This window comes from Mastigoproctus giganteus, chromosome 8, assembly GCF_048544385.1.
Source record: "Mastigoproctus giganteus isolate SK-2022 chromosome 8, ASM4854438v1, whole genome shotgun sequence".
Taxonomy (NCBI): Eukaryota; Metazoa; Arthropoda; class Arachnida; order Uropygi; family Thelyphonidae; genus Mastigoproctus; species Mastigoproctus giganteus.
The window spans coordinates 204,592,012-204,612,440 of NC_143582.1; the positions used below are offsets into that span (position 1 = coordinate 204,592,012).

Here is a 20,429-nt window from a genome sequence, read left to right on the forward strand (position 1 = left end):
AATAAAAAGAAAAAAAATAGTTATTAAATATAATACTTATTTCTCCATTCCCAGAAGTGAAGTCTTCTAAGAAAATTATTAGAAAGTGTAAAAAGCATGCGACATTCCAAACTCAGCACGCACCTACATTAGGCAGCCCACCTTAAGGTACCTGAACTAAGGTTGTTTGTCTACTTAACGCGTATATCTTTCGTTTTATATACCATAACCCTTATCTCTGTTAAAACTAATCACTAACAAATAACTGTTAAGAAGTCGAATGGGGGATTCTTTTCTGTGGGTCTAATGTGTCGGCAGACGTTCAAATGATCAAAGAAAAGCGATGCACCCTCTATTACAGAAGCCACATCATTTTGACGGATATAAAACCGAACCTCCTGCTAGAGCGTAACCCGGGGAAGGAGTTTGCGATGAAAGATACGGGGAGGTATAATGTGATATAAAACTTTTTTATTGACATCGTCCAATACGTTTTATATTTGCCAAGACACGACTACCCACCTCCGGCGTCGAGTACATAAAATTCTGTGAGCCCATTCGCCTTCTACATAACACAAAACTGTCTCCATTACTTCGTGTCCAGGTCGTAAAATGTCTGGACGTAAGTGGCGCCCTCAAAATTATGACTTAATTATTCAAACGCCATTATAAACAGCGAGAAAGTGACACGAAGTTTAAAAACAGACGAAGTTACTTTAATTCTTCGTCTGCTGCTCCTGGCTAAGTTGATCGCTATTTGCACGTTGACGTCTGACAAACATTAACGTAGAAAAAAATGCAGTAATCCTCACAAAATTTCGGTATGGTGCATATCTGTAATGGGCCAGAGCATCATTGGAGACTGTAACTGTAAATCCAGTTGTCTGTTGTCATTTGCGATAATTGTCTGCTGTTTCCGGTTAAAAATTCTATTTATCATTTTATAATTCCTTGGACAATTTCATGGACCATTGAGGAAATCGGCTTCTTTGAGACAATTACAATATCCAGGAGTTGTTGTTGTTGTCATTGGAGAACTAATTCAGAAAATTTAAAAAATATTTCTGTTTTGAACTGGCGCTTTTCCTTGACAACATAAAAATAAAAACAACCTGAAAAAAGGCACAGTCACAAGGACATTAGCTGCTAACTGGTTGACAGATTACTGGACTGTGTACTTGACTGCAAATAAACTTCACCAAAGACACCGAGGGTGAAGTTTTTGGATAATGTGCTCCTTCACCGTATATCGTACGACTGTCAAAGTTTTTCCCTAGTGTTTTCTGCGGGTCACTTACTCTAACCCCTCATGGCTGTCGCTCGTTAGCTGCCCTTCGCATTTAGCCATTAAGGGGAGCCTTTTCTCACTGGGAAAAGGGAATAGGGGTTGGAGTAGTGAAGTGTAGAGTTCCTGTGTGTATCTCATGACGATGGATATTCCAATAAGGATGCTACTTCATTTCACTCAGATATGTCCGTTTATCATCGGATTCTTCTGCACAAAGTTGTAGAGCCGGCCCTTCCCGGTACAATATCCTGGATCGTTTGTTAGAAAATAAATAAATAATTATTTACGTTAAAAGTTATGTATTAATGTTTTTTAATTAGAAATGCGGTGAGGGATAGCACAGGAAACAAACACTGAAAATTTGCAAACATTTTAATACCGATGTATTAATTTGGGAAATGATGTACCAAGATACTACAATCATACTATGATCTAAGTCCACAGAGTGTATTTTGTTTTCTTATAATTTAAGAAGCAAATTATATAAAAAAATTAGTCAAAAAATATCTCCAGTTTATGCTTATAATTAGTATCTATGTGTGGTATAATTAAAACAATTGGACATTTTCTATCTGTTTGTAGATGGCTTTAGTGGTGGTAACTTACATCGGTAATTGGTATCTATGGTACATTTAAATTCATAACGAACTGACCATAAAAGGTCAAAAAATATCGCCAGTTTCTACTTACAATTAGTATCTATGTAGTATAATTAAACTGATACCAGCAATTAGTATCTATGTCGCATAATAAAAACACAACTGGACATTTGTTGTCTGTTTGTAGATTGTTTTAGTGGTGGTACTTACATCAGTAATTAGTATCTATGGTACATTTAAATTCTTAAGGAACTGACCAAAAAAGGTCAAAAAATATCTCCGATTTCTATTTATAATTAGTATCATCTATGAGGTATAATTAAACTGATACCAATATCAGAATCTATGTAGTATAATTAGAACAATTGGACATTTTCTGTGGTCTGTTTGTAGATTGTTTTACTGGTAGTAATTTTCACCAGTAATTGGTATCTATGGTACATTTGGATTCTTAACTAACTGACCATAAAAGAAGGTCAAAAAATAGCGCCAGTTTCTACTTATAATTAGTATCTATGTGGTATAATTAAACTGATACCAGTAATTAATATCTATGTCGAATAATATAAACAATTCGACATTTGGTGTCTGTTTGTATATGGTTTTAGCAGTGGTAACTTACATCAGTAATTGGCATCTATGGTAGCTTTAAATTCTTAAGGAACTGACCATAAAAGGTCAAAAAATATCTCTGGTTTCTACTCATAATTAGTATCATCTATGAGACATTAAACTGATACCAGCAATCAGTATCTATGTAGTATAATTAGAACAATTGGACATTTTCTGTGGTCTGTTTGTAGATGGTTTTAGTGTTGGCAATTTACACCAGTAATTGGTATCTATGGTACATTTGGATTCTTAACGAACTGACCACATAAAAGAAGATCAAAAAATATCGCCAGTTTCTACTTATAATTAGTATCTATGGTATAATTAAACTGGTACCAATAACCAGTATCTATGTAGTATGATTAGAACAATTGGACATTTTCTATGGTCTGTTTGTAGATGGTTTTAGTGTTGGTAACTTTCACCAGTAATTAGTATCTCTATGGTATATTTAAATCCTTAACGAACTGACGATAAAAGAAGGTCAAAAAATAGCGCCAGTTTCTACTTCTTGGTATCAATGTGGTATAATTAAAATAATTGGACATTTTCTATCGTCGGTTTGTAGATGGTTTTAGCGGTGGCAACTTCCACCAGTAATTGGTACTTATGGTACATTTAAATTCTTAACGAACTGACCATAAAAGGTCAAAAAATATCGCCAGTTTCTACTTGTAATTAGTATCTATGTGGTATAATTATAACAAGTGGACATTTTCTATCTGTTTGTAGATGGTTTTAGCGGTGGTAACTTACACCAGTAATTGGTATCTATGGTACATTTAAATCCTTAACGAACTGACCATAAAAAAAACGTTAAAAAATATCGCCAGTTTCTACTTACAGAGCATCATCGCCGTTAGATCGCAAACACTGTTAAAAGTAAAAGAGAAATCGAAAAGCGAAGCCGATTACGGAGTTCATCGGTGATATCCGAGCGGCGACTTGACCGGCTGATAACATTGTACGCGACAGTGACATGAAGTATCTACGTCATAGACCTTATCTTGGGGCTGTCACTACAGAGGAGTAGCGATAATATGGGGTTACAGGCCCATGTTTCCGGCACTCTATAATCAACTCGCCCCCCTGTTAGAATCAGTACGGCGGGCACACCCTTCCACTACCTGCCATTAGGGTGACACTATCCCGGATATGGCGAGAGCAGAAGAAAGAGACAGAAAGAGAGAGAGAGAAGCAAGTATCGAGAGAGATGACACCGATGTACTTACCCCAATTATTGAACTCGCCATGCTGGTGTATGCTGGATCGCCCTGTCCGGGCGGGTAGCTGCCGGGACTACACAGCTCGATGATGGCGCCTGTAGGACTGTGGCAGCACGAGCGGTACGCTAGTTAGCAGACTGTGAATCCTGTTAGGCAGACGTTACACTGTACCCGGCTACTGGTGGAGGGTTCCTTGGAGCTAGCAACAGACACTGGCTGACTAAACCGCTCTGAGTTCTTCAAGACGACAGGCTGTGGTTTCACTTCCCCAGTCCGGCCCCAGTCTCATACACCCGGCCTCCCATTCGCTGCTGTACCCTGCCAGGAGCCTAAGGGGGCTGCGCACAGAATTTACTCGTGGGTTACGCCCACAGCTGTAACTAATTGTAGAGTGCCGCTATTTTGAGGTGGCAAAGCCTGGTGCCGATGACCAATCGTGGCCCTCTCGAACGTCATGATTGATAGCGGTAGTGACACTGGCGACCTCTGTGTTAATTCTAAAGAGCAGCCAAGGGCAACACGCCACCGCTGTAATATTAGGGAGGAAATAAGCAGTTTATGGAGACTGCCGCTGAGGGGCGTTTCATGCAATTGGCAAAGACCAAGTATTACAGAAGATACCAGCAAGGAATGATACAGTATTACCGGAGGATGAATCGAAATCATTTGTCATTAGAGGGTGAGTTGCGTTTTTTCAAAGAAATTTCTTCTATTTTTGTATGTTGTTTTGAATAGAATGTTTTAGGCAATAAAAGTACAATTAAGGGTTTGGTCACGAATTTATTTACTTTTTTTGTGATGAGTTTATTAAATTTTGATGTTTATTATTTTTTTTTTGCGGTAGACTTTAATGGAAAAAAACGACGTCCAACCAAAGATTATTCGACTTTTATCCCTAAAAAATTGTTTTATTTTAGCAGTCAACTGTAATCTGATTATCATATTAAATACAGAATGTAAAAACTTACAATAAAATCTTATTGATGTTCCGAGCAGCATTTTATTGTAAGTTTTTATTATTTTATCTTGTTTTCAGTGTCATTTACAAACTTCTTTTATTTCTTTATTTTTTGTTGTTATTTATTTCTTTATTTTTTGTTGTTATTTATTTCTTTATTTTTTGTTGTTATTTATTTATTTTGCATATTATCACTAATAGTAAACAAAAATACAGACTTAGTAATGATAATTACCTATAGGTGTCACTATAAGTACGTTGCATCTGAATCCTAAAGCATAGTTTAATTTCAAATAAGTGTCTTTCGAAATTATAAAATTAATAGAAGATTTAAGAAAGCAGATTCCTAAAAATAGCATATTAAACAACATATAAATAATATCATCAATATAATAAAGTAATTATTCTTTGTTATGGTTATGCTGAATGTATAAGGATAAAAAAATGTTGCATCCATTTTAAAAAATCAGTTTTTAAATAATTCCCCCCCACCTTTCGAAGAACAATCAAAAATGTGTTTTTTATTATTGTTCTTATTAATATTATCGTTCAATTTGTTAATGTTTTAATAAAAATATTAAAATTTGGGGATTTTGCTTATTATACGCATAAAGTGATGCGTATTTAAGGGATTTTGCATAAATGGATTAAGGGATTTTGCATAAATGGATTAAAGGATTTTGCATATTAAGGAATTTTGCTTATTATATGCATTAAAGTTTCCATTTCAATTTTTTTTTTTTTTTTTTTTGTAATACTTTGTTGAATTCAAGATAGCATTATTATTAGCAGAGAGCATAATTAACAGAGAATAATAATTAATTAAAAAGTTAAAACAAAATTAATGATCAACTAGAAGAATGGCTCAGATATACGGAAGTAAGAGAAATACTTTCTACATTAGAAAGTATAGAGAGGTATAGTACAAAATTCTTTAAAAAAATCTGCTCCTTCCAGAACTGTTTCCATATAGTACTTTCATTATATCTGGATTTTAGTTAGGCTTTTGATATGGATCCTCATGAGAGGTTATTGTATAAAATAGAGGTGTGGATAACAGGGGAGATCCATCTCGGTGGATTATGGTTTGGCTCAAAGGCAGGACACAGAGGGTAGTTATAAGTGGATATTCTTCACAGAGGACTACAATACCAAGTGAGGTTCCTCAAGGTACTCCAGTGATGCTCGGACCTCTCTTGTTTCGTTTCTTTCTAAATGATATTGAATAGGGAGTACATGGAAAGCTGTTAGCGTTTTCTGATGACTTAAAGGTCGGGAGGGTGGTTGCCAAACTATTGGAGCCAAACTATGCTACTTCAAAAGGATTTCAGCCGATTGCAAGTATGGGCTGATAATTGGCAGCTAAAGTTTAATGCTACCAAGTGCAAAATATTGCATTGGTGGAACAAAAACCCAGGAGCAGTTTATATTTTAGGGGGAGTGGAACGAAAGGTGAATTTTTGTTGGATGAGCCATCAAGAAACCAGCAAGAGCCTGACTATATTTCAATATCGATCTATATGCTTAGAAATTGGTTAAAGTAATCCAGTACTTTTCTCTTTCCTTTTTTATTCGGGGTTATAACAAGCCATTCTCTTCCCTCCCGAGGTATTTCGACCTTTTCATCTCCCAAAACATTCAAACCAAACACATTTATACAGATGATATAGGATCCAGTAACCCATACTGGATCCTCTATCGTTCTGCTTAGTTGCCATTGTATTTTTAAAACTGTTTTTATAATTCATTGCTTTTGATTATCAAATGAAAATAATTTACAAAAGAAATAGATAACTGTTATTAATGGAATATTTTTTCAGAAATTGGCAGGCGCCTTTAGAGGATAAAAACAAGCGACAGGCTGGGAAATCTGATTTAAGGTATTGAGCCTATCTATTAATTTTATTCTATGATATTAAAGATATTGAATACTGAATTTTATCGTATAAGAAATAAATGAGTTTTACTTTAAAGTAAAATGATTTTTTTAAAGTCACGATTGTAACTGTTTCGTAATCATGGTAAAAGCAGCATTTAGACTCAACTGCATGATGGATCTAGTAAGCCTTGCTTCAACAGTTAAAGATGGTAGTGGATGAATGACTCTGTGGTCCCCTTCTGCTGGAAAGTTAATATCCGGCATTGAATATTGAAAGTCGTGCAATTTCATAAACATACCTGCGACTCTTGGGTACGTAGAACCTATCACAAAGATGGCAGGGGCTTCTAGATTGACAAAGTCGCTGTCCATTGCTGAAGAGGATAGTAGAGCGGTTTGAAGAATACGACAATGAGTTGTACCACATGTCCTGACCACCACAACCGCTGAATTTGAATTTTATGCAGTAGAATACGTGTGGGATATTCTAGAGGAGCATCAGTGACTTCGGTACTGGAGAAATTTTTCAACGTCTGTTCAATCGGAATTGTAGTCATCCGATCTTCGGTGGAAGGAACAGAGTCCCCCCCACCAATGATTCTGCCCTGATTCCGGTAAATGGTGATCTAACACGCTATTAGCACATAGTTCTAATAAAGTGTCCAGGCAGTGTAGAGCAGGAGTTATTTAAACATTTCAGTTCTTCCTCTCTTCGCATCTCAGACCTCTGACCAATCTCTAACTATAAAGAGTATTTCGTGTTGGCGAACAAATTTTAAGAAAAGGTGGGCTTAGGGAACGTGAGAGAAAATCAGAAACGAAAGAGTAGAGTTTGCTAAAGGAAAAGCAAAAGAAAATGGATGCATGTCATGAGTGATTCTAGGAGTAGAAACATTAGTGGTCCTAGAAGGTTTGATTGATAAGGAGGTAGCAAGAGAAAGACCAAGAATGAAACGGATCGATGATTTAAAACAGTGAAGTGGAGAGAAAGGCTGAAAATAGAAATCAGTGGCGCCCTTTAGTGACGAACATTTGTTTTTGTGAAGATGTTATATAAAACAATTAAATTTGTTTTTATTTAGACTTTTTTTTTCATTTTTTGGTATCGTAGCACGCCATAAGATTTAAGAAACTTAGCTTACGCTTTCCTTTATAGAAGATGACCTGCCTTAAAGAAGAGGTTACTGTAATTCGTTTTTATTATGTATTAAAATAAATTTTTTCTGCATTTAACTTTTAATATCAGCCACTCTATAGTTTGTGTACCAATGGATACATTTATGTGAGGTTAATAGATTTATTATAATTACAATCAGGATGCTTGGATCACCACGATTAAGTGCAATGTTCCTTCGTGTCAGGCATGGGCAACCTGTGAACCACTTCTAGATTTTGAGGACTCAAGAATCTATAGTTTTGCAAGCATTAAATATTGAATAAAAATCAGTTTTTGGTAAGGAGGATAGGCGATAAAATTAAAACTGAAGAATCAATTCTAGAGCTTGAAAAATTTTTCTAAAGATGCGTCAAACATATTGATAGATTGATTTCGAAAATTAGTAAAGAGATGCTAGCAAGCCTATAAAAATTGTAGTAGATATCGTTAAATGAAATTAATACAAATACAGGAGAATTTGCTTGAGATATAAGACCCCGATTGATTTCAAAATACAGTAGATTAACTCCTATAAAGTTTAGAATCAGTTCATTACTAACAGAGTCTAAATATCATACGTTTCACGGATGCTTTCACCTCCTCATCTTCATGATTGTAATCTTGCTGTTATACCGTAAAGTTCTTTATTTCTGGTGAATTTTTAATGCCTGTTGAATTCTTGGGATAGTCTTCTTCCTTACATAAGACTAATACAATCAAGGTTATAATAAGTGAAGAAGAGGAGACGAAATCATCCCCAAAACGTATGATTTTTAAATTCTATCAGGTTGTGCTACACACCTCTGTTGCCCAACGTGAATATGACGATGTTCTTGTATTACATCTGTCTTATGAACCCCTCCGACCCTATAGGGAGGTCCGGGAGTATAAACACAAAAACATTCGTATATTTTTAAGTAGTAATGAAGCGCTGTTGAATTTTTAGTCGTTTGGATTCGATGTAGCAGAAATGTAGAGTTTAACACACCACGACTTCTGAAAAAGCTCACTCTTGCTGATGAACGTTGTGTTAGGTGGATAATGTATACATTTAGAGAGTTAATAGTAGTGTTACCTGATCAGTGGGCTATTGCTAAATAGCTCTGACAACCTTCATTCCTGACCACTGCCTTTCTCATGTCGAGCATCAGTGACTTTAAGTAGAGAGGTGTCGGAATGTTGCCTTCAGATTCTAATCAGGCCCCTTACAAAAGGAACTCACTAAACATAATGCAGTTATAAGGTGCGTGGTGGTATAGCGTGACACGGACACCGCCGAATGTTCGCTAGCAGAACAGGTTTATCACAGTGACCTGCCCCTCCTAGTATAGTAGCATAGAGTGCGAACAATTCATCTGACACGTATGCCACACTGGGGCGTCTCTCTAGCTCAAACAAAGCGCCTTCCACGTGCACTTGGAAAGCCCCTGGTTACATTAAGCATTTTGAGTGAAGTAATTCCTTCCCTCCCCTTTTCCAGTTTCTTCTTAGAGTCCAATAATTTATATGAAAATAAATATGGCGATACTTTGCTACTACATTAATAAATATGCGTATAAACTTGTACACGTAACGGATTTTGCTTCCAATGTACGCATTGAGAGGTTTGCTGTGGTTGGGGGTAGAGTATGATTATTACTACGCATGTCAAATATCGCCTATGCTCCTACAAAAAATGTACGGAGGATTGTAGGATTGAACTGGGCGCTGTCATATCAGCTGCCATAAATGCAGTTAAATTGAAGTTGGAGACTCTTTGCCATTGGATGGTTGTACCGGAGTACTGTATATTAAAAAAGAAGCAATCAAAATCCGATTCTAAATCGTACTCTTCTGCAAATCCTTTGCTATAAAATGATTCTGAAAACCTGTTAAATCAGCACTTGTATAAGTTGGAAAAAATGATTTCTCGTGTATTATACAGTGCGCAAATAATATTTTAAGCAAATACCAATTAAAGAATATTTAATAATAAAGTAAAATTAGTAAATATATTAAAGCTCCCGTGGCTTAAACAACATTTCAAAATTATTTTATTACATTTGGAAAAACCCTATAGTAGTTTAATTTCAAAATTGATACAATTTAGAATACTGAATACTTTTAAAATTAGTAAATAATTAAGAATGTTATGCCATAAAACCTTTATTCACTCTTCATTCTCTCTGTAGCCTAAACATATATTAAAAATTACTCATAAATTTTAATTAACATTCATAGCCAATTGTGAATGTGTAAATGTGGCTTCTCACCGAATAAAGTAATAAGGCCATAATTTCACAAAGTTAATTAGAAAATACGGCTTCCCACGATCTTTCTAGAGAAACCCTCCAATTCTCAATCGATTCGAGATCTGGAGAACTAGCTGACCAAGGAGAAGAGCGAGTGATGTCTTCTGAATATTCCGGAAAGCCTATCTGATGTCCTCCGTGGCAGCCAAAGCAGGACATCACCATCTACCACTCTTTTAGAGTGGCCTAGGTTTGATGCCCGTCAACGCCTGGAGGCATTTCTAAAGTTCTCTTCAATCGAGTAGGATTCCTCCACCAATTGTGAGGTATTACGGGGAACCCTACAGCAGTTTCTGGGTTTTTCATCCTGCGCAGCACGTAAATCGGCCTGTGTACACTCACATCCGTACAATGTATTTTGTATGTACAAGTGTTTGATTTTAACTCTGGTACATTAAAATAATAATATGTGAATTCGAAATCACACCCGGTGAACACTAAGAATGAGAGTGCTCAAAGAAATATATATACCGTCAAAAATATTAGAAGCAATGTTTCGGTATAAGATCGATTGTGTCTTGCTCTAATAGCAATCTATACCGGGGCGTCTCTTTAAAAGAAAGAATAATATGAATCATTTGTTCAGAGATTGTGTCTTTAACTTCGGAGCCAATCTTAGGTTCTAAATAAATATCTTAGAGGATTTTAATATTAAAATACACACGGGCAGTTTTTTCATTAGTATTCCACCATAAAAATATTATCCAAGATGCCATCCCCAATACAGAAAATGAAAGTTAAAAGAGTTATATGGAAATAGCTTAGACTTTGGAGAACGGGTTCATTTCTGAAAATGTTATCCGTATCGGGATGGCGCACGATGTTACGGTACCGACCGCGGTAGTCGGCAGCTCCCAGGAGCTCCCACTGGCCTGGGAGGGTCAGCTTACGAGTTATAGATGGGAACATCTATGTTCCCATCTATAATTATACTGAAAGCTGCCTAATTTTCAACTGGAGAATGGAAACCAGATAACCTTCCCTATTTTTGCATTCCACGGGTTAACATTTTAATTCACATAAAAAAGTGTTGTAGTTTTACATAATATTTCTATTTGAAAGCGAAGGATGGGTTTTAAAAATGTCGTATCGTTGAAAAAATATATAAAATAATAATAATAAAATAAAATAAAATGAACCAGAACATGTACTTAGAATAATTTTGGTTTTGAAAAATTATCCTAAGTGGATGGTTGAAGGTTCTGCACATCCGTTGTCTTACCCCACTACGTGTGCCCAGTGACTAATGAATTATAACCCACCTAAGGTCTTTCTATAGATGTACATCTATAGAAAGACATCTAGTAAAAAGATTTAATATTTCGAATTACAAATATCACTTAGCCTCAGTGATATTCATACCTACCTGCGAAGGTATAAAATATTAGTTATTGGTTTATTAATGAGAAATTTTCAACTGATTAATTCTTCATTAAAATTATAGTTATTTTGTTGGATTGCATTCTAATAACGCGCTTATTTCTTTCTACAAGAGAAGTAGAAAATTACAAGAGAAGAAGTAGAAATTAGAGAAAAAATAAGTTAATAAATTAACTTATTTTTCAATCTTTTAATCTTCCAAAGTAGCCATTCTTATCATTTACTTAAATCTTCAACCCCAAGTTATTTAACAATTTAAACAGACAATCGCTCTCGCGTTTATGTGAACCTTCAAAAGAGCCTTTCTTGTTTCGCTAGCTGTTAAAGCGCTTAGGTGAAAAGCTTGCCACCTATTTGCGGTATATGTTTACAGACGCACAGGTCAACTCTCCGTGGGACAAATTAGGCCTACTCCCCAGCCGACACACAAGTGAGGGCTATTTTAACGTCTGTACAAAAGCAGCCTTTTCGGTAGGGTACTTGAAAGCTCTCGAGCTAGCCTTGTCAGCAGTGTCAGAAGCATACTGCGATGTCTGACTTGGAGCATCTTCCGCGCCCTGCATCTAACCGACTGTAAACGCAAGGTCGGCGCCGTCCGATGCCTCTACTCTCTGTTGCCACTCCCCTTGACGCGTCGGTTACTCTGCCGCTGACAGACGCGAAAGACCGAAGGACCAGCGGTCAAGAAAACCGAGTGCGGAATAATTACACCAACTTGCCAACCACTTGCCATCTCCGTGGCAGCTGCCAAATTCCGAGGTGATCGCTTGATGGAGGTCAGATGGACGGCAATACTAAAATTTTAGTTCAATCCCCCCCCTCCCCCACACACAACTGTCTATTTTTTGTGCATGGGTTCAGCTGAACTGGAATGGCATTGTTGTTGATGAAAATAAATTATGAACTTAAAAGATGGGACACAACTTTTTTTCTCCCAATTCTTATCTCATATTGCAAAATCGAAAAATGCTTCGAATCCTATTAAGATTTGGAGAATATTGTTAATGTTTCACTCACCGGCATTTATAATTGCTGATTAGGAACACCTCCCCCTCCCCAATTTTTTTTTTTTTTTTTTTATCTGAATTAGAGAGGAAAATTATTATTTTTAAAATTGGATGGCTGAAAATGTCTCTTACAGTCTTACCTTACTTCTGGAAAATAATTTTGATTCGTTTTCTATTAAGCCTTTCCTCATTATTATTTGGAAATTTTATATACTTTCTTTTAAATATTCTTGAAAGTCTGTCTTATACAGTCTTCCAAGAGAGAAACAAATATAAATTAAGTAATTGAAATTAAAAGGGAAATAGTCAAACAACGTAGTGTTGAATGATCAATCTTATTGCTCATCCTAGCGTGATATTCAGTTTCACGTTATCAATATTAAGTTTCACGTTATCAATAGCCAATTTATCAAGATCAAGTTTCACATTATCAATATAGCCAAAATACGAAGGCGTTGCTGAACCGGCCACAATCATTGTCAATTAAAGAAAAATTACTCGAATTTCACCTATATTTTGTATATAAAAGTAGGGGAATATTAAAATGACACATAATATAAGAAAGTATATATCATTTCTCACAAAATATTGAAAGGATTATATATTATTTTTAATATACCGTTTCTTGATGGAAGAGTAAAATAAATTCTGGTAACATTACATTGAATTTTTGGCTTTAAGCTATGTAGACTAGAATTTTTAATTTCTTTATTTGGTTACTGGTACAGATGAAAGGTATAAATGAATTTACAGTTCAAAAATAAAAATTTTGATTCAGTTGTTGCAGTCTTTGGCCTTTTTTACCCTTCTTCTACTAGGGAATCAATTATGCATGTGTATCTAGACAGGGATTTGGTAAGAGATATGGAAGGAGGTGAGCTTAAAAGAAAAATTCCACCCAGGCATATCAAATAACTGATTCATCAATCAAACTCCAGTCAGCTGCTAATGGTTCGCTTTATTTGATCTTAAAGACTGCACAAACTGTAAGACATGAAGCTAATCGTTTACAAGAAAGCTCTAAGTCATATAATACACTAAATGCTTCCACCCTTAGGCATATTAATGTAGTCATCATGGAGCATGATGCTTACCCTTCAGCACGGAGGTACTCATAACTGACAGCGTGATAATGCAGTTAACGCGAATTCACAGAACGCTAAAGAAACATATAAGTTTTTCCCCATTAATTTTCTACTGAATTTCTTAATACTACGTGTTAATATTTTTTTCTCTTTCTCTTGCGTTCTTTATGATCTTCGTGCTAGGAAGACAGCAAACGTAAAATTTGCAGTCGTTTTATACAACTTCTACAAATTCATCCAATTAAAATTGGCTACAAATTTATCGAATTAAAATTTGTTTTAATTGGATAAATTTGTAAGAGATATGAAAAACACCTAAAATACATTTAAACCGGGGTGAGACTCCTTTGGGTATCCTGGGATTCGAACCCAGATCTTTCCAAACAAGTGAAGACACCGCTGTACTGTCAAGAGAGGATTTTTCTCTGGAATGTTCGTAAAAAGATAGCATTTTAGATTAAAAATAAATAAATTTTCTGTTTATACTCCAGGACGACCACACGGTCAGAAGAGTTCACAAGATGTTATTTATATAGATGAATACATAAATAATCCGTTTATATATATTTACACGACAAAGAATACAAGACAGAGAATACAAGAAACAGCACCATATTTAGCAGTTACGGGCTTGAAACCCGGTCGCTCAAAGCACGTGTGCATAAATTTTTACACTTTTTTATTGTACACGTGTATAATAAGTATCTTGCAGTTAACTAAATTATTTTAAATTTAATGAATAACCAGTACTCAATCTATAAACATAATAATATATATGGTGCAATGTGTAATTATTTAAATAATGTCTTGGGGTGATTTTAAAAATGGACAAAAAGCCTTAGTCCTCGGGCCATGCGGCACGCCTCCGAAAACCGACCAACCAGGGCCGGACTAAGGTGTAAATATTTTAATAAAAATAAATAATACCTTTTAAGGGTGTATTTACTCTGGGATTTAATAAAAATAAAATTCTAATTTTATAACATTATCTATCCCTCTACGATGCAACATCTATCTTCAAAAAAAATTTAAGTTAGGGAAAAAAAAAAAAAAATACAAAAACTCGGTTCTCTTTCGAAAACAAAATCATAACCTACAAGGGAATTATTTCAACACAAGCGTTTACCCTTATATTTAGAAAGGTCATTTTTACTGGCCATAATCTTAGATCGATTGGATAGAAGAACCAGCCACAAAAAGATCAAAAGAACAGAGTAGAACATCATTAACCATAGTAATCGACCCATCTTATAGATAAGATAAACATTACGTGTTCAAATTAACCACCACACCGAAAAACACATTAATACCAGTAAAAACGGACAAAGGTTTATTGCTAGAGAAATTTTCACCCTATATTGGAGAGCAAGAACAAGGGGAAAAAAAATATAAACACATTTTCCCAACAGATCTTTGCTGAATTAAACTATTGCATCAGTGCAATGCAGTTGATGTTATTTATATAGATGAATACATAAATAATCCGTTTATATATATTTACACGACAAAGACTATTATGGAAAGCATTAAAGATTCTCCCCCAACATCCTTAGCTCTCATAAATAAAAACATACCTAATTCACTTCATATTTATGGAAGTTTCGGGATAACTAAAGTCATAGAGATGGGATTATATAATATAAGATATCATTGGATTCGACAAAAGTCAATATACGTGTTTTCCTAGTTGCTGCCCAAACATGACAATGATGTTTGAACAGATGTTTTAGAGCATAGCCACTACTTTAAGTCAAAGGGCAAGCAGCGATGCAATATGTTGCTTTCGGAGATAAGTGGTTAGGTCAGTAACTTTGGTAAAAGGAAGTATTAGCAACATCTGGGGTTTTTACCTCCATCACATGTTTCGACTGTTTCGCATCTCGTCAGAGAGCAGGTGAGATTGTGAAGTTAAATGAATGGACAGGCATAAACAGTCTTTTAGTTGTACTATAAATGACTGTTAACAAAACATTCATTCTATTGATTCGGGAGGGAAAGAAGCGTCCATAGTTTGTGTCCAAAACACTGTTGGATATTTATAAAACGATCTTCTCTGGATCAGTTTAGAAATACTTCAGTTACTGCAACAACGGCGAGAGAAAGAAAGAAAACAAAAACCTGCTATGGCCCTGTTCATATAACCAAAGCAGGAAAGCTCCATGAACTTTGTAAAGGTGCCTCCATAGCCTGCAGATACAACCTTATTACAGGCAGGTGTTATTTGTGCCTTTGCTCAGAATACTTAAATAATGTAATTCAAACTGTCAGCAACAACGTAATTAATTCCACACCTAAAATTCTCTAAATTAACGGTATGGATAACACTATTGACTGCTATCCTGCCTGATTAATTATCTTTATTGTTTAATGGTTTTTCCAACTTGAAGGAGGAGTGTTTGGATGTTTTAATTATTTCCAAACCCAGTGTAAGAGTATTAAAACTTATTATTAACTTTTTTTCTTCCTCTTTCCGAAAAATCATTTAGTGTGAAGACCCTGGTTGAACATTACCATTACTACACTATCCTTTTCAACCTCTTAATGCTATTCTTAGGGTTATTAATGATATGTAGTGTACATATCTATATACATTTTTTTTTTTTTCAAAAGGTATATATAATTTAAGTATTTATTACATCACTATTGAACCATCCGGTCATTTTTCCAGAAAAATTTAAATATTCAAAGATACCCTAAATGAAAAATATCATTAAAACTAAATAATAAATAAATATTTGATAAATAAATAATAATTTAAATCGAATAAAAATTTACTTTAGATCATGATTTTTAAAATGGGGTACTCGTTAAATAATATAAACTTACTAAAATAATGGAACGTTTAGTTACATTAACTACATACAATAATTATATGTATAACTATTGTTATACATATAACTATTGTATTTATATAACTACATACGACAGTTATATGTATAACTATTGTTATTTATATAACTACATACGACAGTTATATGTATAACTATTGTTATTTATATAACTACATACGACAGTTAAAGCTTTCTTCCTAACTATTATATTATAATTAAATAATATTATATAATTTTTCCAGCAAAAAATTTAACATTCAAAGACAAGTTAAAAGAAAAATATCATAAATTTTTGATATTTTTTTAACTATACTAAAAGTTCCTGGATTTTGATCAACTCTATCAAAATGGAGTCAATTTTTTTATTTGGTGTCAATATTTATCAGCATATTCAAGAAATGGAGGTTAAATGAAGTTCCCATTGTATGCTATAATTTGAAAATTGATGTATTGTAAATAACAAGTTGTTCTAATCCGGTGTACCACCAAAAAATATTTAAAATACAACCTTGAAATATGGAATTTTTTTTTAAAGAATACAAACTTTTAGCTGCAGCGCTCATTCCTGGCATATAAACAGTTAATGATTTGCATAAACTCACCAATTAATTTCGTATTTCAAATCACCTGATTAAATTCTGGTTTATAAACTAGATTACTGGTTGGGACTTAGTGATTTATTTTTATAGATGCAATAATCCAGACCAATATCGTGAACAAACAAATTCATGAAGGTTTTTGATAATGTATAATACACTCACTGACCAAAAAATTAGAAAAAGATATTTAATATCTAGTAGGGCCACATTTTGGCCAAATTACAGCACATGCATATCACGGTATGGATTCCACTAGGTGTCTCAGAGAGTCTACCTCCAGATTTTACCATCCTTCTATCAGGGTATTTACTAGCTGCTGTATTGAGGTCACTAGAGAACTGCGAAGCCCAATTGCATTTTACAGCATATTGCAGACATTCTGAACTGAATTCAAATCTGGAGAATTAGGTGGCCAGGATAAATGTTGGAAATTTCGGGAATGTTCCTCGAACCATTCAGATGCAATTTTTGCACAGTGGATAGTGTCGCCTTGAAAGAATTCATCGCAGGGGCGGGTAAAAATAAAGCACTGAAGGGTGAAGTTAGTCAGATACGACAGGAAGATATTCATTGGAGGTAACAAGGCTTTCTAAACGGTATGAACAGACCCAATCCACATCAAAAAATTATACCCCATATAATGGGGTATAACTGTAATATAACAATCTAAAGCTCCTTTATTATTTTTCTGTCCCAGGGTGATATTTATTTAGAGTGGAGTAGAGTTGTTGATAGCTGGAATTCTGTTTGCGTGAACCTCTTCCAAAAACGGAAATTTTTACTCTATAATGCAATGCTCCGCAAATAAACGGTATTTCGCTACCAAGAATTATTGTCTATTATTTTAAATCAATATTCCCTTTCATAATAACCTTTTATATTTTTATCAAGTAATTATTTTTCATAATGAAAATGTTATTCTCAAAAAACAGTTACACCAAAAGGATACTGCATTCAAAATATTGCGTCTTTAAAATCAAACAAACACTTACCTGTTTTGTAGGATGGAGAAACAAGGTAGATCGCGTGCATTGAGTAAACTACACTGCTCGACAAAATTAACAGAACACGTAGAAACGTGATGTAACTCATGCAGCTTGCGATGAAGCGGACAAAATTTAGAACGGTGGTGCACCATAGAATAACGATAAAATGAGGAGACAGCGAGAAACTTCAGACAGGTATAAGGGGCATTTATAGGGGTTGTATAAGAATTACCAAAAAGACCACATCACAGAAGTCGATACAAGATGCTCGAAAATATGGTCACATGACATTAGCACGACGTATGATCCGTCCAACGGCTACACAGGCTACTTTAAACAGGCCTGACAGCGGTGAATCATGCTCGATATAAGGGTGTCTATAGTGGCAACGAATCCCATTCTTCCACCAAGTGATCAAGGAGTTGTCTGTCGGCGTGCAATGCGACGCCCACACATGTTCGATCGGATTTAAGTCCGTGATCATGCTGGCCACGGCAGTCGTTGAATATCTTCAGTTTCAAGATATTCAACGACTGCCGTTCAACGAATTCCTTCACCACTTGAGCTTATGTACAGTGGTGTTGTCGAGCATGAAAAGGAAATCTGGGCCATCAGCGTAGAGTCCACTTGGATTGAGCCTTCTTAACACAGTCCGGTTGGAAATGTTTTCACCTGTGACCGCTGCAACCTCAAGAGACGGTTAAAGACAGGACATCGCGGGGTCTGTCTTGCTGTTACAGCCAGATAACGGTCTGTCCTGGTTTACGTAGCCTTCGGGTGATCTTGGCCAGCTCTTCTTGTAATGGTTCCTGTCTCCTGAAACTTCTTACAGTGCCGAAACGACACTCTGTGACACATTAAGCCAACGTGCCACTCCGCCTACGATTGCCCAGCTTCAAGTCGTCCAACGGCCCACCATCTCAAAGACTCATCTAAACGAAGATGACTTGCCATCCTGAGTACTGAAGATGTGGCGATCCCACTGAGCAAGACTAAAAACGGGAATGAAGCGATGTGGTCGCAACCCGTGTTTTAATAGATACGAATAATTTGCATAATGTGCTGCTCTGTAAGGTGGTAGATCGATTTCTATTGGATACTCGAAATTTGCATGCCAGGATGCCTATTATATCAAATATTCACCTTCGGGGACATCGTTCACAATAAAATATTCATGAAAAACATTTTGGTCTGTTAATTTTGTCGAGCAGTGTATAACCGATAAAACTTTAAGGACTCTCCTCTATTGTACATTTGTATATGCTTTTTAACAAAAGGTTGTAAAACATATTAGTACAGCCTTTCTTTAATGTTGCGATATACAGAAATACAAATATACATATACAATAAAAAAGTTGCATACTCAGCTAGTAAGCGTCACTGAATTCGCCAATTAAAAACGAATTCGTCTCACTGACATAACATACCTATACCTGTTACAGATGTTATGTTTTCTAACCATTTCCGGTGTTGTAAACGGAAAAGGAAGGCAACTAATTGTAACTGATCCCTATCTAGATTAATTTCCCTTTCATTTTCATAAAACTTCTGAAATCGTAAAATCTTTTTTAACATTTTTCTTTCGCTCATTCGACACATCCCACGATAATAATAAATAATACTTCTACACCCCTGAAAATCAGGAGAATACCAGAGCGAAATGATTACAACTTGAGACCTACAAGCCGGGCCACAATTCACGACCACTTTATTTTTTGTTATAAATTTAATTTCTATGAATACATGCGTATGTTTTTTATGTTTTAGGACAATTCAAAATTGTATTAGAATAATGTTAAAAAAAAAAGAAAGCAGGAGAGAATCAAACGGTAAAGTTATATGGAAAATGAACGGGCGAAGGCAAATGTTACTTCTGCACCTTCGAGATCCATGATTTGCAGAGCTTCCAAGATGTGTTGCATTGGGACTACTATCATTTTGAGTATTAATCATAATACTATAAAATTTTCTAACTGGATTATTAATTATTTAAACATGCAAATTGACCACAGAACACATACAATATACTAACGCCTCGTAGCCTTAGCTGCTTTGGAGCTTAATAATCAACAAACAGCTGAAGAATACAACAAGAATAACTACAAGATATTTCAAGAATATAATAAGGATAGCTATTGAATACTGGAATAGTAAGTAGTTTTTTTTTTTTTAAATCGCTAAAGTAAGAACTTACAGCCGGAAAAGCAATACCTTCTGGAAAAACAAGAAGAATTATATACTGAATTGTAGAAATAAATTTGAGTAAGAGGAACACTAATAAAATAAATAATTTACAGTCCTCCCCCACACCGGGTGGAAAATACCTGAGTTCGAGTCCCATCGGCGACGGAAGGAATTTTTATGGGCCTTTTTCACAATGTGGCTGAGTTAGTCGGTCTCAAGCGAGGATAGCATGGTTTCTTCTCCCGGAAACTCGGGATTTTCATCCAGCAAAACAGAAAATCGACCTCAGAAGACACGCAATTTACAGACGGTATACACGGAGCACTATAGCCTTAGTCTCTAATGCTCCTAAAACTCTTCTACAACGTC

At 35.2% G+C, this 20,429-nt stretch overlaps 1 protein-coding gene across 11 annotated transcripts in view; it reads right to left on the reverse strand.

Moving 5' to 3' along the window:
- LOC150082215 (transcription factor Sp9-like) overlaps positions 1 to 20,429 on the reverse strand; it is a 257,291-nt gene that overhangs the window by 71,360 nt on the left and 165,502 nt on the right. For 3 of the 11 annotated variants that reach the window (XM_090379175.1, XM_090379184.1, XM_090379179.1), the window contains exon 1: positions 3,711 to 3,996. The exons of the other annotated variants lie outside the window; for them this stretch is intronic. In XM_090379175.1, coding sequence (XP_090235301.1) covers positions 3,711 to 3,731 — 21 coding nt within the window. In that variant the 5' untranslated portion in view covers positions 3,732 to 3,996. Of the gene's footprint in view, positions 1 to 3,710; positions 3,997 to 20,429 lie in introns of those variants that run through there. 11 annotated transcript variants of the gene reach the window in all.